Source organism: Lepisma saccharinum, chromosome 27, assembly GCF_977018435.1.
Source record: "Lepisma saccharinum chromosome 27, izLepSacc3.1, whole genome shotgun sequence".
Lineage (NCBI taxonomy): Eukaryota > Metazoa > Arthropoda > Insecta > Zygentoma > Lepismatidae > Lepisma > Lepisma saccharinum.
In genome coordinates, this window is record NC_139255.1 from 23,083,194 (window position 1) to 23,101,882 (window position 18,689).

Genomic DNA, 18,689 nt, shown 5'->3' on the forward strand with positions numbered 1-18,689 from the left:
ATATAAAATACAAACAGTTTTTTGTGTACTTAATTGTGTGCATCAAGTATTTTTAATCAAACATCGGAATATGCAAAATAACCAGTGAAAGTGCATATATTTGAAGTAGTCATGAGTGAAGTGGCTACACATTTAGCAAAACATAGTACATGTTGGTGTACCCAGGCTTCTCTACAGGCAAAACAGTGCGATGTGTATATTGTGATAAGGTTACAGCGAACACCTGTGTTCTACATGCTTATTTACGATTGAACTTACGTCTGTACTTACTTGTGAACCTTTTAAGGTTTTGTAGCTTATTTGAAGGGTTCATTTTGGGCTCCAATTTTAAGAAACAGTGGGAGCTATGTTTTGTTTTGTACGATAACACTACGGCCATTTGCCTCGCTTGGCGACACAGAGGAGAAATCGCTTGGCGAGGCATCACAGACTACTGACCAAGCGCTCGCGGATAAGCAATTCTACATAACAAAATTTTACGTACGCACAAGTGTGGTACATTGCGAGTTATATCATTTTAATGACATGAACTCTTATAATTACTAGTCACATAATGATATATAATATTGTTTTTACATCGTATAAACATACGAACTTGTTATTATTAATTGTAATGTTTTATTGAATGGATTTTTTTATAGAATCAAAAGAAGACTATGTTTTGTTGTGTTTTTTTATATATATTTTGTCTGTTTGTTTTTCTAAGAAAATACATGGAATTGGCGAACCTGGGTCATATCAAGCTTTGCGATTTGACTTTTAAATTTTCAACAGGAAAATTTTTTCTCCGCGCGGGCGAACGTATCAATCCCTAAGATTGTATATTTATTTTTATTAAAGTATCTCTAAACGCTTCACGTTGACCAGGGCATTCACTTATTTTTCTCAGTTGTCTCAACCTCTGAGGCATGTTTACAATGCATTGTGTTGTGCCATGCAAACCTCCTGAGCATTCAGGAAACAGGTAATACTTCTGGTTATAGAGTCAGCGGTTTGCATGGTAGCAATTAAATAACACGATTCGGCATAGAGGAAGAGCTCGATGGCCTAGTAATATAGAGGTGAGACAAGCTGAGAGGGGACTGACTTTTGGGATTGAGGGGAGAGAGACGAGGTGGTCAGCAAGGCAGTAGGTCAGAAGTGGAAGGACGCTTTGGTCAGCATAGTGGAGAAGCTTACAGAGGACTTCGCTTATTTGATTCAGCTTCATACTTCAGATAGACAGGTAATTATCCTAACACCCAGCCATGATTCAGGTTCAACGGTTCACAAAACCGAACGAGTAACCATTGTCTTTTCTGTAGTTAAGTTCTTTAGTGTGATTTTGTACCTTTCGCATTGCCAAGCGATTACTCGTCATGCCAATGACGAGTGGTCTCATCAAGAGGATGAATGATGAGTAGTTTACATCACCCATTGATTAATTGGTTAACAGTTTAGGTATTCATAAGATCCCACGAACTTTAAGGTTCGTTACGATTTAGTAATAGTAATAACCACCTCAATATGTTTCAATACATGGCATCTAATTAAAGACTAGACAATTATATAATAGCAAAGTGACTCACCAAGGTGTGTTGCAGCTGTGGGTCAGCGTCATGTATCTCGCTCCCAGGTGATAGAACATCCTCAACACAGCCAGACTGCTTCCGATGGAATGGCCTCCTTCCACACCTATAAGGCTCGCCAGTTTTCTGGAGTGATGGGCCTCATAAATTCCTAGAATCAAGGAAGCAAATACTCTTATAAAGGATGTATAAAAAATATTGGAAATTTTGAAATGGAATATAAAACAAGAGATGAACTTCGAAGCAAGTGTATATGGAGATGAATAATACAGGGTATGCAATTAATTGTAAACATATTATTCATTCACAAGATGGCATTCATGTTTGAAGATGAAGTCAGGAAAATTGATATCGTTTGGCCAAACAACTGTCTTAATGCTGAAATTGATTGTTTTTGAATGTCAGAAGAGGACCATTTTCATCTCAAAGGCTTCGTCAATAAGCAAAATTTCCGATATTGTGCCCTTTAAAACCGGCGTATACTCAATGAAGTGCCGTTACACAGCAACAAAGTGACTGTATGTAGTGTAGTGTCATCGTCTGGCATCTTGGACCCTTATTTTTTGAAGGTCGTTATTCTTATAACACGCTGTGCGCAATTCCACTGCTCCATGATAACGGAATATCATGGCACCTATTTCATGTTTTGTACGTTACGTGGCGCCACATTCTTCATAGTGTTTCCAAATAACGATTTCAAAAATTCTCAAATTTTTGAGACACCCTTTATATGCGTTCACACCTACGCATATATGTACGTACATGAATACAAATATAAGCTCCGATTTAAGTTAACCTTTAGTCGGCCAATGGTCCACTCGTGAACCATCGAAAATATAGGAGGAGTCAGCCGATGGTCTATCAGTGGACCATCGTGCTGATTAAAAAGTTCATATGCTTTTAGGACTTTCATAGTTGTATGTGAGGTTTTAAACGCTGACAGATGTTGAGATAAGACTTTGAAATGTCATGTGGAAGAAAACCCACCCACCCAGGAACCCCCCTACTCCAAAGTTACCTATGGAAGCTGGCGCGAATTTTAAATTTGTACACTTATTTGATTCAAAATGTTATAACTCGTAGACTACTTAACCAAAATACTTCGGGTAACTTTTGTTTTTCAGCTAAAACATCAGGGCATGCAACCGTGTAGAAATCAAAACGCCAAAGTTAATAAGATGGGTTAGGTGGACCGCGGCCCCCAACTTTCAATGAAATATTATAAAAATGGGGAGTTTGCCCCCTCTTTTCCCGCTATTTTTTAAAAGGGAGGCAAACGTTAGCCTTATTTTCAAAGAATGGTTCTTTCTCAACAGAATGAAAGTCATTTCATGTTTTTGGGTGCATTATATTATCGAATATGTGAAAAAACTCCCAATTTTTAAGATTTTTCTCATTGAAAGTTGGGGGTCGCGGCCAACCCAAACCCTCTTATTAACTTTGGCGTTTTAATTCCTGCACGGTTACATGCCCTGATATTCTAGCTGAAAAACAAAAGTTACTCGAAGTAGATTGCTCAAATAGTCTCAGAGATATAACGTTTTTTTGAAATAAGTAAAAAAATTAAAATCACGCGCTAAGGCGGCGTCGGCGAGCGAGGTTATTTGCGAAAACCTCTCGGCAGTAAGGGTGGTTGCTAGTATTATTCAGAATAATATTTGGTTGATTGGGAAGAATTGTAGACATCGAAAATTTGTTTTATAAACACATATACATTATTAATTAAATTACCATTAACACGAGCACTGCTGAAAGCGACGATCGGCGTCTGTGTGATTTCTCCCGATACCAGTTGGACGCCGATTGGTCTCACAATGAATATCGACACCAAGGCCTCCGGATCTCACACCTCTTGACTTTTTTGCATTGGGCTACATCAGATCACAGGTGTACAGAGTGAAGATCACCTCTCTTTAACATCTCCGTCAACGTATCCAGCATGCTGTACTCAACATGACACCGGCAATAGTCTCAAAGGTGTTTTGTGAAACTGTGCCTCGTTGGGATGCATATTTAGACATACAGGTTGCTCATATGGAAGTACATTGACGTGACACTTTCATGGATTTTGTTCTGTACACCACTTATTATGTCCGAATTTTTTTCTTTCAATGTTGATTACGTGTTACCATGCACTGGGGAGTTTATTCAATACATTTGCTCTAATCTCAAACATATTTTTTTAAAAAAATGGATTGAAACTTTATAATCACCCTGTATTTATTAAATGGAATATTAATAAACAATATCCTAAATAATTTATTTCGAAAATTACTTTTTGTACAAAATTAGTACAAAATTTAATTTCATACATATTCATTTCATTATTCGTGCAGTATTTTTAAAGTAGATTGTCATTTGTGAGTCATAATATCGTTCTCAAGGGTTTTTTATATAGTAGAGCGTGAGCACAAAAACACTCCCTGATTTCAAGATGTCATAAAATTAATAGTTACTTGAATATTTTGATAAAATTGATATCCAAAGCTCAGTTAACTCAAAATATTTTAATATCTTTCTTTTCAGAATCGCTAGTTGTGAATTCGGTAGCTAGAGGGCAGTAACATCACTCCGCAGCAAAGAAGTAGATGCGTGTTAGAATTTGCCAAAACAAGCAGTGTTGTGAGAGTGCAGCGTGCATTTAAACAGAAGTTTAATGTTGATCCACCTACACACAAATCCATTATGCAGTGGCATAAAACATTTGTTGAGAGAGGATGCATTTGTGATCAAAGAAAATAACATTCTGGCCGACCGTCCATCTCTGAGGAAATTGTGGAGCGTGTGCGAGAAGCCTTTGTACGCAGTTCCAGAAAATCAACACGTCAAGCCAGCAGGCAGTTGCAGGTGCCACAAACTACCGTAAGCAAGATTTTACGGAAGCGTTTGCTTTTTCACCCGTACCAGCTGCAATTGTTTCAAAAATTATATCCACAAGACAAGGTAAAGCGACGTGAGTTTTGCTAGACTATCCATACTTTAATGGAGGACGGTGAAACCTTTCTGACAAAGATCATTTTTAGTGATGAGGCGACCTTCCACTTGAGTGGAAAAGTGAACAGTCATAATGTTAGGATCTGGGGAAGCGAGCATCCGCATGCCACTCTTGATGTGGAACGTGACGCACCCAAGGTGAATGTTTTTTGTGCAGTGTCAGAGCGTCGAGTGTACGGTCCGTTCTTCTTTGAGGGGCCAACAATCACAGGTGAAAGCTACTTAACAATGCTACGTGACTGGTTGATTCCTCAACTTGCTGCAGAGAGAGGTGACTACATTCTACAACAAGATGGAGCGCCCCCACACTGGCATCAATCTGTAAGCAGCTTTCTGAATGACAACCTCCCACACCGTTGGATAGGACCAGCTGGACACAATGATCAAAATCTATGCAAGTGGCCCCCACTATCACCGGACATGGCAGTTTGTGACTTTTTCCTTTGGGGGTTTGTGAAGGACCAGGTCTATGTACCTCCACTACCCACAACCTTGAATCATCTTCAGGAACGCATCAGTACAGCTGTCAACTTCATCACACCGGATACGCTTGAGAAAATGTGGTTGGAGCTGGATTATCGTCTCGATGTTTCCCGCGTAACAGGTGGCGCGCAAATTGAGCATTTGTAATTCCAATGAACACCACGAAAACTTTCTAAGTTTTTACAACTACTGTGAACATTTCTGTAGAATACTACTTTTGGTATTAAAGTTATATCCTTTCAAAACCAGGGAGTGTTTTTGTGCTGACGCTGTATTTGCGAATATGTTAGTAATCTCCGAATTTGGTGTGGTATGATATTAATTTGTTATGCATTTCTCTTTGCTACTAATAGTAGTAGATATTTTTTAGATTTTTTAATTTTACTCCATTTTACATTTTTTGTTTTAGGAAAACTTCTCCCCATGTCGGGATATGGTCCCATGGACCTGCTCCAAGCATGTTACTGATAACAAGTATTTTGTTCTACCTACTGAGAAAGGCCAGGCGTATCGTATTGATGTCTGACAGGAAGGTCAGATAAGTGACGTTTGAGAGGACTAGTGTGTGAATAATCTTCATCTAATTGTAAGGCAAGTAATATCCTTTTCTAAACCAATCCATAGGGCCTCCCGATGGCACAGTGGTAGCCTCGTCGCCTTGTAATCAAGGGGTCCCGGGTTCGATACCCGGTCGAGGCACAAGTGGTTCGGATCCCACTTTAAACTGTAGGCCCAGTCCCAATTAGCCTTACTGTGCATAAAGTGGACTTAAAACAACAAATCAATCAATCAAAAAACCAATCCATATCGGTTCATGCAGAGTTCAGAAACCCAAATCTAACTTAAGTTAATTTCTATCGCCATTCCTTTAAAGGTAACCTCTCGCATTTATCACATTTAGACCAAGCGAGTGATAACCATCTAGGAGATGAATACATTCTAAAGGTTATTGGTTCGATCCCAAACGCAGAAGTAAAATTGCGTTACGTGATGTAGCTGCGTTACGCAGGTCAGGCTTTTATCTAAAAAAAAAAAAAATATATAAGTACTATATTATGTCACCAAAATTTGCAGATTATGGTGTTGTTCCTGTTCAAGTACATAATCATTATCGAAGCAAGTTTTATGTAAAGCTGTGTGAAATATTAATAGAATTCTATAAGTTTTTACTAAAGCTATAGGACACATAATTCCTCTCCCATTTTAGGTCATCTCTACTGTAAACGACATGCGAATCCCTGCAGCATTTTCGAAATCAATAGTAAATACCAATAATGTCATTGTATAAGGTATGTGCGCCAAAGGTGGCCATAGTTCCTAAGTTGGCCCACCTTACGAAAATCATATTAATATTTAATAAAGTTAACAAATGGCATTACCTCAATTTACCCTGTCCCCCTCTGGTACACTGTCTTGGGCTGCCAGCTGCAATTTTATGTAAGTCATTGTGTGAGGGATGGAGCAGATTAGATGTTCTTGTTATTTTAAGGTAAGTAAGATATGTGTGTGTGTGTGTTTACGTCCTTGAAATTAACGAAATTTAATATTTCATACATATTTTGAAAGATCGGTTAGTTATCTTTTTGATCACATTGTTACATTTTAAAAAGGTTTTTTTTTGTGTCAAAGGAACGATACTTATTTTTGTTAAAAAGCGTAGTCCAGATACGAGTTCCTAAGTTGACCACCTTGAGATCAGGTTAAACTCGCCTCTCAAGTTTACACTTTTTCACATTAAATACATTTTATTTTCAAAGATTACCTAATAATGTTAAATGTGCACAGACTTTTATGATTCTCACTAAATGTTATTAATATATTTGGTTTATATGTTAAATACTTCAGTGATAATATTTTTTGCGGAAGTGTCTCTTTATCTGTATTTATTTCGAAGACAATTAGAAGGGTGGAAGTAGCTAAAATTGTGCTCCAAACCGGAATAAAAATACTTCAAAAATATTTTTTGGGGAATGTTTCCCAATGCTAGGGCAACTGAAGTCCAAAGTGCCAAGAGATGGAAGATTGGGGAAATCATTCTACATTCAAGGGTCGGTCAATATGTAACCACTCCCCCACGGATGCCGGTTATGGGTCGTTACGTTACATAATGCATATCACCAATCAAAAGTTTGAGAGTAACAATTTCTCTAATCTATATATATGTATAATATAATAGATGTATGTGTGTATATGTATGTGGTGTTTGTTTGTTCCGACATAACTCTCTAACGCCTGGAGCGATTTCAACCAAACTTCGTACACGTATGACTTACAGTCTGGAAAGAAATACTGTGGCGGTAAGACAACCTAGCACCCCTAGGGGAGGGGATAGTAGGGGGTGACATGTGAAAATAATCGAAAACGACAGATATTAGTGAGGAATAAATTATTTTCGGGGTCCCTAAGATGAATAGTGACACTCCTAATGCCGTTCAACTCCACGTTCGATCACTATCGGAATAGAGGGCGAGAGCGGATGAAAAATAAAATGTCAAAAATGACCTAGATTTGTGTTGAATCCATAGTTTTCGGAGTCTTTAAGCTAATTTGTGATTAGTCATTAGTGATTAATTAAGTCACGTGCAGTCACTTATGAGCTAGTGAGAAAGCCTGCGACTGAGGCCATTGTCCGAGTTTCTCCTCCATTTCTAAACTTGCTGGTGTGGAAAGGATGTACAGAGATATTGAATTTTCATTTGTCGAGAAATTTCTATGTGTTAGGCTGGAGGGCAAGAAATCACACTTCTTCACTGATACAAGTGTGTATAGGAGGCGCCATTTTAAAATAACAAAAATGGCGTTTTGACGCTCATTTAATCAGTGTTGCAGCCTTTAGGTCGTTTCGTAAATAACAGTTGATAGCTCGGGTACATTTGAGATGTATACAGTTTGTCCTACATTTTTTTTTGGACTTTCAAGGTTTTCATTTGAATTTCATAGTATTAACGATTTTTTCCTAATTCGGTGCTTAATTTATGTCCAATTTGTTGTGTACCCAGGATTTTTTGAGGGAGAAGCCAGATATTATATATAGGGTAGGGTTGCAGAAATTGGACCGTTGGACTTTGTTCTTTCCTATAGACGAGTATGTCAAACAGGTAAGTTGCCACTTCTCGTTGGCGTCAATGGCATGTACAAATGACTGAATGGTCAGTCAACTAGAGACGTTCGACGAAGTAGGAGTGTTGTTATTGTGTTTCCATTGTTCGTGTTGCAATTTTTGCGCTTCGGATCTTAAACTCTTGTGAAGACTAGGAGTAAGTAATCAAATGTCTGTGCTATATTATAAAATTGCCATTCATTAACCACTAACTACATGTGGTAAAACTATGGTTTATATGCGTATGTTCGTGTACCGTCATATTTTTTTTAACGGGGTATAATTGCCTAACTTGGACCACCACGTGTTTCCCAAATTGGAGAGAGAGAGAGAGAGAGAGAGAGAGAGAGAGAGAGAGAGAGATTTTCACCTGGGTGCCAAAACTAAATGGGGAAGGACATATTACTTTCTCCTAGTAGACATGTTTCAGTTTGTTTTCTTTAAGGTCTACTTTCATGCAGAGATAGACTAATTGGGACTGGACCTACAATTTAAAGTAAGATCCGAACGACTATGTGTCTCCACCGAGTGTGGGTAGACTAAGCTTAGCATTTAGAGGCCATAGTGCAGGAGCAAAAGTGGATATAGTAAAGGGGACAACTACCCACCATACCCCTTCAATCACCGCCACTGCTGGTAGTCTTGCATCAATGGTAATAAAACTAAATGTACTCAATATTGCAGACTGCCTCTCTACACAACAAACACATTCCTTTACCCAAGGGCAAATTTGAGATTTTAACAAGTTTGAAAAATCCTCGATGTTAATTTCGTAGCTTTTTATAGGTTCACATTTAATAATTTCATGGCTCGAGGGGGGGGCATGCCCCCCTTGGTCCCTCCCCTGGGTACAGGCCTGTTCTCAGTGTATTATACTCTTCTACTCCAAAAACAGGATATGTTGTGGAACTTACCTTCCGATGTCGTAACGAGCTGCATATGAGCTGGATATTTGTCAATCAACCTCCGTATCACATCTATTTGTTCTAAGGTTAGTTGTACTGCGTCCAAATATTGCGAACTGCATGGCACGTATGCAGACCAAAACTGAAAGTATAAGAAACAAATACATTAATTATTTGAAATGATGATGAAAATTATAATAAATATTCGTAAATGTACATGCAGTAAAGATATGTTTCGTTGTTCTAAGAGCGTGGTATTGATTGTTGGATCTGTTTTATAATTTGACATAGGGTCATGGTGTTCCTATCGTACTTTCTATGTTGGTAATTTCCTTTAGAGAAACACTGAAACAATGTATGTATAAGGACTGATTTTATAAAGATAGTGACATTGTAATGGTACATGAGGGGTTCAGTACACAAGTGGCTCAAGTCCATTCAAGACAGTTTTGAGAAAAAGGCACATTTAAATAACTTAGGTTATATGCATAAGAATGTGGGTATAGAATATGTTTAACTGTTAGAGTACAAACACAGTGGTGCCTCTATGAGCAAGAATTTTAAACTCAGGAGATACTTCTAGCACTGAAATGTTGATACTTGAAAGTTCTAAGTAACTTTATTTCCATTAACAGCGGAGTTACGCCAATTGTGATCTGAACCCCTCATAAAATGGTTGATGAAAAGTGTTTCCAAAACATGATGTGATTACGACTGTTTATTGATTGATTGATTTGTTTCATTTTACCTGGCTTTTCATCCACTTTTGGCTAATCGCGAAGATGAGGATGAGAGATGATGTGGTGAAATTAATGAAGGGACACTCACGAAGAACACTCATGCCGGGATTTGATGCCGGAACCCCTGGCGTCGTAGCGCCCTGTGCTAAACACTCCGCCACAGAGGTCGGCGTTGTGAAAAATAAATATTTTAAAATGCAAAAGAAGATAAAGATATAAATTATAACATAAGCATACAGATTAAAACATAGTACTTGAGCACACTTTCTACTCTCCTATACTCTGTCCCTCGAGAGGGCGCACCAATGAACAAGTGCGAGGGAACGGGATTTCGTGGAGAAGGAAAGCAACTGCAACCACCAGCCCTTGTAGCAGCGTGTATTGCTTCGCTCCGCTCACTCGATTGCTTCCCTCCTCTGTCTTTTTTCTCCACAGATTCACAGGATAGAGAATAGAAGACACGATGAAAGTGTGTGTTAATTAACAAAGCTCGCGTATGCTCTTCATAGGAGAAAAGGTTTGTTCACAGTTGAACCACACACTCTTCACCCTCCTTGAGATTCACTGATGCGTGCATGAACATTTCGTCTTCCGTTACTGCCTTGTTTATATCTGCTTAAATATGGCAAATCTGTAACGAACCGTGTAAAGCCCAAATCAAAACCGAGCCTCCGAATCGCAAATTCGTTAATTCTGTTTATGTGCAGTTTCATTCACTGTTGTACCGCGCTGACCACTGCACCGTGAACAGGTTTACGCTCGCCCCGGTTGCGTTTTGGGAAGCGGTATCCATGGAAGAGTTTAAATGAGACGTATGATTCAATCAAACCTAGCCGATCCTCTCTCTCTTGTTTTGTCCAACGTGAATGTTTCAAATTCGGTTACCGTGATTAGCGTGAAGGTTTGGAGTGACTGTTTAAACAGTGATGTATGATGTGTTTATTTCGTTTGAAAAACGCTTGGAGAACTTGGTGGATGCATATCTTTATGTTTAAAGCAATTTTGGACCGAGTTCTGTTTGCGGGATTATAGGAGTTTCAAAATTTCATGCTGTTCATGTTTCATCGTCCGTGAATGATATTTTTCATCTGCATTAAAAATTGGGATTGTTTTTTTCACTGCATGCAAACCTAATACGAGGGTTAATAATAATGGTTTATCAAAAGTTCTTCCCAGATTTAAATTCACTATAACTTTGTAACGAACAGATATATATCAGTGAAATAAAGTTTGAACTGCACAGAAGTCTTTAACGTTTTACTGATTCCTTGGTGGCGTCGGTTCAAGAGTCAGGTGAATTGGCCGCTGAGGACTCACATCATGGCCCGCAAGGTCGCCAGATATGTCTCCGTGTAACTTTTGGCTGTGGGGATATGTCAAAACGGAAGTGTACGTGGAAAGCCAAGAGATCTCAATGACCTCATAGAAAATATATCTGCAGTCATCGCGGGCATATCGGATTCAGAACGAGATTGCAGAAATGCATCGATCTGACTGGTGCCCAGTTAGAAGCGTGCCGATGAGGATGGCTGCCATGTTGCCAGGTAAAACGTTAAGCTCTTTCACAATTCCACCACAAGACTTTTCCTTCTACAACGGTCTCTTTTCTACAGGCTTTTTCGCTCATAAAATAACCTGCCTCCAAATGTTGACATATTCTTGCCAGAACAAAGTTTAGAAAATTGTTAACGATGTATGTATAATTTTTGTTTGTTTTCTGTGCCATCTTTTACTCTGTTTTGTTGTTATTATTGTTATTTTCCTCTGTTACTGTTTCAGTGTAAAATGGTAATTCACTAATGTATCTGAAACATTAGGTAACATATAGAAAATAATAAATAATGAAATAAAATAAATAATGATTGCTGTGAAGTACAAACTTTATTCACTTAAATAGTCCGTTAAAAAGTTATAGTGAATGTTAATGTGAAAAGGTATTTTGGTAAAGCACCGTGGCGCAACAGTCTTTGAGGGCAAAGAGCTACCTACCAGCCTATCTGGTGCGGGTCACACACAGCTAACCTAACCTAACCACATATGCATTATTACACCTAAGCGGAATTGTAGGTTATCGTTTGGTTAGGAGGACCGGGTTTAGAGCTCTTAGTATTTAGTTATGGCGTTCGCCCCCTACCGACTGCTGCCACACTCACACATGCTTCGCAGATGGGGGCGACTTACCATTTACTGGGTGACGTGTTGTCAGCACGACGTCGTTGTTCTAAGGGCCCATAACCGGGTTACGCAACTCATTCGTAGCTCCCCAATTTACTCACGATGGTGGGTGGCCACTGCATGCACAGGCCAGAAATCTCTGGAGAAAAGTTGGTACGCTTCCCCCAGGAGACTCGATAAAAGAAGGAAAACGATTATCAGTTTTGGCGCACACCTATACTACTGCAAAAACTTAGAAAAACATAGAACTTGAATTTCTGTTCATTGTTCTATTTAATCTAAGACACAGTAGGTCATGGCTTAAAGGCGACCTTATTTTGGGCAGCAAAATTACCATGAACTTTCTTCTGGTTGTTTACTTTCCGCTTCCCAAATTATTATTATTATTACTATGATTATTTTTACGTGACATTGCTCAAACGGTTGCAACAAATAAGGCAAGGTTGTTGTCCTTTCGATATACATGGCTGAACGTTGAAAGCTGTAGATGATTCTACTTTGATAGGCAAGGGTATCATTCTTGACGATGTTCTTTGTCTATATGTAGTACAGTTGTTTGAAATTAAACATAATATATCATTTAATGACAGGTTTACCTCAGAGCAACTTCTTGTAACCGAGTGATAATGACCTCTTGTAATATATATAGGTATTATAACTATTTCGTGCCCAACATCAGTACGTTTCTACGTTGTTAGCACCTGTTTGCCAAACCTATAAAACTAGTTTCTAATTCTCAAGCACTCGTACATAAATGTCGCTACTCATCGTACGTCAGCACTGTCATTTTGTGTCCATACATGCCATTTTTCATTCCTATGGACCATAGTACATGCTAAAGCTCGACATGTTTCACCCCATATTTCGTTATGGTGGCGTCTCTAACCCTAGGCTCACTATCTGAAATTGTTCAGTGGCGCATTACCTATTCTCTGTTTTATTTCTGAACTCTTCCACTGAATCATCCTGTGTGTGTGTGTGTGTGTGTGCGTGTGTCCATATATATACAGGTGGTCCATTTATAATGATAGTATGGAATATAGCATGCAGAATGCATCCAATAGACCAATTGCACAAAAAAAAAGTTTGATATTATTTAGGGGGTAAGTCAATGCCGCAAAAATTTCTTCGCCGCCACTCACCCCTTAGGTGGGTTGGGGGTAAATGTGAAATTTCAAATAGAACACCCCATTCGTTTTAAATATTTGGATTCCATGTTGAAAAACAAGTATTTTTGTACAAAAAAATTTATAAAAAATTGCAACCTTCGAACAATTATAAACATTTGGTAGTTTCAGTTTCATTTTGTTCCATTTATGTAATAACAGTTTTTGGTTCCGTTGAGAACATTGCAAAAACGAATTTTATTCAAAAAATGTGTGCAAAGAATTCGGCAAATGAGAATTGTTTGCAAATTTATGTGTTTGTGTAACAATAAATAATATTAATTTGTTCCAACTCTTTGGTTTTAAGGAACAATTTCATATGAACAACAAAATTAAGTATGTTACTACAAATTAGTTATCATTTGAGGTACGCATATAAATGTTTAAAGGAGCAAATGCTGAAAATGATGACCGTTCTCTTCAATGCATTTCAAAATACAGTGTCTGAAGCTCCACACTGTTCGTCCCAAAATGTCAGGAGTGATAGAGGCACAAGCATAAAAAATTCGTTGCAACATGTCTTCTGGCGTTGTTGGAACTTCGTGGTAGCACTTTTCTTTAAGTAGTCCCCAGAGACAAAAATCAGGTGACGTGTGATCGGGTGAACGAGCTGGTCAAGAAACGGGTCCTCCACGTCCTATCCATCGACCAGGAAACTTTGTGTCCAACATGGCTCTAGCCTGAATGGAGTAGTGAGCTGGACAACCATCATGTTGATACCAGATGTTGCAGCGCTGGTGCAGTGGCAATTCTTCTAACAGCCCTGGCAGAATATTTACCAAAACCTCTGTGTATTTTTGTCCATTTAATGTGCCTTCAATGAAATATGGTCCAATCAATCGGGTTGCAATTATTCCGCACCAAACATTTACACTCCAAGGTCTTTGGTGTTCAACTTCTCGAATCCAATGCAGATATTCAACATACCAATAATGCATATTGTGTCTGTTGATATGACCCTGGTTGGTGAATGACGATTCGTCAGAGAATAACACCGATGTAGAGAACTGTTCATTCATTTGTATCTGTTGCAGCGCCCAATTGCACAAATTTAAACGATTTTGGAAGTCTTCGCCATGAAGTTCCTGGTGCAAAGATATACGGTACGGATGGAACTTGAAACTTCTCAGAATTCGCAGAGTACTTGTTTTAGAAATTCCGAAACCTAGGGATATTTGCCTTGAGCTGATGTGGGGATTGTAAGCAACAGTACTTAAAACATTAATTGCAGCCCCTTCATTTGTAACAGTTTTCCTCCTGGTCTTAGATTTTGGATGAATAGTGCCAGTTTCCGTGAATTGTTTCACTATGCGATAGAAGGTTGCAATGCCTGGAGTATCTCAGTCCTTGAATCGATTGCTGTACAAAGTTCTTGTAGCTTCAACATTTTGATGTGCTTCTCCGTAAAGCAGAATGATGTCAACTTCTGCTTGTATTGACATACGCACCATTTTACAAACCTACTTCTCAATTCGACAAACTTGATACTACTAAATCATTGGTACCCTGCCAAGATACAGGGGAGACATTTACATTATTTCACTCCAACACAAATATGGTACGGGTAACACTTCTCAGATCCTTCCTAGATTTAATAAAACACAAAGTCACGTTTTCACTAACATAACGGAAGCATGGTGTTGAACGTCTTTGAAATATTCAAAGCCTTATCCCTTCAAATCCATACGTAATTCAAAATAAATAACAGCACATGACAATTCACAATCCCCACTGTTTCAATCTTCACGCCCGAACCTACTGAAAAGAAAACAAACACCATCGTATTTTTCCTGTTAACCGAACATAGAAGAAATGTACATAAAGGTTAGTTTCTATCTTGACATTATTGGTGATTGGACTGAACATTAAAGAAATCTATGTACATCACAGAGACTAAGATTAATAACAATAAGAATTGGAACAAACGGAAAGGTCATTAAGGAAACAAAATAGTCAAATTTGTACAAAGAGGAACGACGTGTCATACACATCATAACTTACTCAACAATTAGCAGGTTTCTCAATTTTCTGGTTCACCTTGACTGCCCACAGAAACATCAACACAGTCACAACCTCAATGCAACTTGCACGAAAGCTTACGCACAAATGATATATGCCAAGCGAACTGGAATGCTGCCTGCATATCTTTCTGCAGCAGAACAGGATGACCTTGGATGTGTCTACAAAACCCTGTTTTCAAACAATTGTTCCAAAACCGCCAGAAAACATGCGGCAACGAATTATTGATGCTTGTGCCTCTATCACTCCTGACATTTTGGGACGAACAGTGTGGAGCTTCAGACACTGTGTTTTGAAATGCATTCAAAAGAACGGTCATCATTTTCAACATTTGCTCCTTTAAACATTACATACTTAATTTTGTTGTTCATATGAAATTGTTCCTTAAAACCAAAGAGTTGGAACAAATTAATAGGCCTATTATTTATTGTTACACAAAAACTTAAATTTGCAAACAGTTGTCTTTTGCCGAATTCTTTGCACATATTTGTTGAATAAAATTCGTTTTTGCAATGTTCCCAACGTAAACGAAAACTCTTATTACATAAAGGGACCAAAATTAAACTGAAACTACACAATGTTTATAATTGTTCGAAGGTTGCAATTTTTTTGCAATTTTTTTCGCACAAAAAATACTTCTTTTTCAACACGGAATCCAAATATGTAAAACGAATATGGTGTTCTATTTGAAATTTCACATTTACCCTCACCCCGCTTAAGGGGTGGGTGGCGGCGATGAAATTTTTGTGGCACTGACTTACCCCCTCAATAATATCAAACTGTTTTTCTGTGCAATTTTTCTATTGGATGTATTCTGCATGCTATATTCCATACTATCATTATAAAAGGACCACCCGGTACATATGATATATTATATTATATTATATTTGAAGGATATTATATTATATTTTAAAAGGTTTTCTTCTGTGGTCATTACACTTCTGTATTCGGAGTTTATATCTAAATGAACCTCCCGATGGCATCTTGGTAATACCGTGTATTTGTAATCATGGGGTACCGGGTTCGACCTGTAATGAAAGCACATTTCTCCGTAACATGGTGTACTACATTAAAATCAAGGTTAAGTCAGGATTACCGTATCTGAGCATAAAGTTGACCCAACCTTTGACAAACATTGGCAGAATAGCATTGTTTATCATTTTCTTTCAGCACTTGATCATCCCGGGAACACGTGCCAATTTCCTTCTTTCCTTTTTGAAGGAAACGTTTGATATTTACATCCCTCCTCCCTTGTAAAGTATGGACAGCGCTGCCAGTTAGTGGGTTCATGTTGCCCCTTTCCAAATCAGAGCTGAAATGTGTCATTTAATAATTCACACGGATGATAACCGAATTGCATTTTTAAAATTTAAAGTACTTCCAAATAGTGTAAAACTAACGTGCGCTCTTATTTTAAAGTTACTTTATTATATATTATTTTACTTTAAATTACTTTCGGACGAATGTTCTAACCAAAGTTATCCAATGAATGTTCTTACACTGTTAATAAAATGGGGCGATTCCACTTAATTTACAGGCTATTTCCACGTGTGGCGTCACAGCTTTCTGTTACGTCCTCTTTGCTGAGAATCTGAGCCATTTTCTTTGTTACAAAACCGTATTTTTTCTTCTGTGTGTTGACGTGACTGGTCCCACTGTACCGTCCACTCTCCTATTCTTCCATTGAAGTTTCTGTTGTCGATGAAGGAAGGTCGGTTCCTTCTGTCTCCCTTTGGCTACATAGCAGAGACACACTTCCATGTGTTTCCATTATAAGTTAAATGAATTTATCCAGTAACTAAAACGTTCCATTTGAATATTATTGGGAGACTTAGTTACCCCTCGCGCCTTCTCGTGTACATAATTTTTTTATTTCTCTTATTATTTCTTATTTTGGTTGATTGTGTAACTCTTATTAGTTTTATCAGCGATCACTTTTATATTAATAATGTTTTACTTATATTTAATATTTTAATCTACTCATTTTGCCATTTATCGGATGAAACACAACTTACTATTATACGAGTCTAAAGAAATAAATAAAAAAATATAAAAATGTGAGTAGTGTAGGTGCCCGAGTTCTGCGTCTGAAAATGAGGCTCTGTGGGGCTCGCAGTGTTGCTAACTTGTAGTTTTTACAATGAATATTTTACAGTATAGCCAACTTATAGCTTTTTACTATGTACATTTAACAGTATTGCCAGCTTATTGTAGGTTTTTACGCTGTTTTCGAAAATATGGCTCGGTGGGGCTCGCATTGTTGCCAACTTATTTAACCCCGTCAACCGAATCAGTGTTGCCTTATTGTGTTACCCTAGCTACCGAATCAGTGTGTGTTGTCGAAGCCTCCTACGATCTAATCTAACCTAAAATGGATGACATTTTACCTTACTGTGATGTGGTTATCTTCTCGGATATTTAGCATTTGGCGAAAATCCCCATTTGCAACATTGGCAACTTATTGCCGTGTTGTTTCAACTCGCGTGCATAAAAAATAACCGTGCCTATGAATCTGTTCGGGTTCAGAAAGCAGGCTATCATGGAAGCCCCGAATCAGACTGCATTGTCATTAACAAACCCATAATTCCGAAAATTGGACCAAACCCCTCCATTTTGAACTTAGGAACACCAAACTTGGACATCAAGACAATGCTAATACAGAAAACCCGAACTCTCTACAAGCAACGGTTTCCGAGGTAGACCCACTTCCTGTCGCCATTTTGGATTCTCGAGCATAGGTTGTATCGAGACTTTTACTGATATCCGAGAATATATTATATATCCGTAAACAGAATTCAGCTAAATATAACGGTTTCAGAGATAGTCCCACTTCCTGTCGCCATTTTGGATTTCCGAACATAGGTTGTGTTGAGACTTTTACTCACATATAGGTGTACATTATACATTCGCAAACAGATTTTGGGTAAGTCTTACCGCTTAGGCTGTAGACCCACATCCTGTGTAGTAGTGTAGTAATGCCAGTGGACCAACCCCAAGACATCATTTGGGGCTCGTGGGGCTAGCACTGTTGTCAACCTACCCCACGAAAATTCCACCATATGATATTTTACAGGCGAAGCTAACCTACAAATAGGAGTTGACAACACTGACTATGACTTAATACTAACAAAGCCTAACTGGCAAGAGTGGTGCAGTGTTGATGCCCCTACCCGTTTTGACTCCTCTGCAATGCGCAGCTAGCATGCTGTTGCCTAATATATTATTTCAATAGCGATTACCAATATTGACCACAATCTATCACATGTTAACCAAATCTTAAGCAATATTTCGGCAGGCTGGGCATATTTTTCCTCTTTTCTTCTCTTGTAACTAGTGCATATGCTATGGATGGAAACATGGATACCTACCTCTGTTTCACACACACACACAGAGCTGTACATAATGAAAATGCAATTTTTAATTTGTAAAAAGGAAAGGGGTCCAACTAACCCTACAGCTAGCAATGCTTCTACAAATTAAGACAATGCTCTGACACCCTTGCTCTACGCAAACATATATAAAAAATAGCCATTCTTATG

General features: G+C 38.3%; 1 protein-coding gene across 1 annotated transcript in view; it reads right to left on the reverse strand.

Moving 5' to 3' along the window:
- LOC145980376 (dipeptidase 1-like) overlaps window positions 1-18,689 on the reverse strand; it is a 217,116-nt gene that overhangs the window by 114,294 nt on the left and 84,133 nt on the right. The window contains exons 4-5 of the mRNA XM_083113440.1: window positions 9,060-9,192; window positions 1,569-1,719 (exon numbers count right to left, since the gene is read on the reverse strand). Coding sequence (XP_082969566.1) covers window positions 1,569-1,719; window positions 9,060-9,192 — 284 coding nt within the window. The remainder of the gene's footprint in view (window positions 1-1,568; window positions 1,720-9,059; window positions 9,193-18,689) is intronic.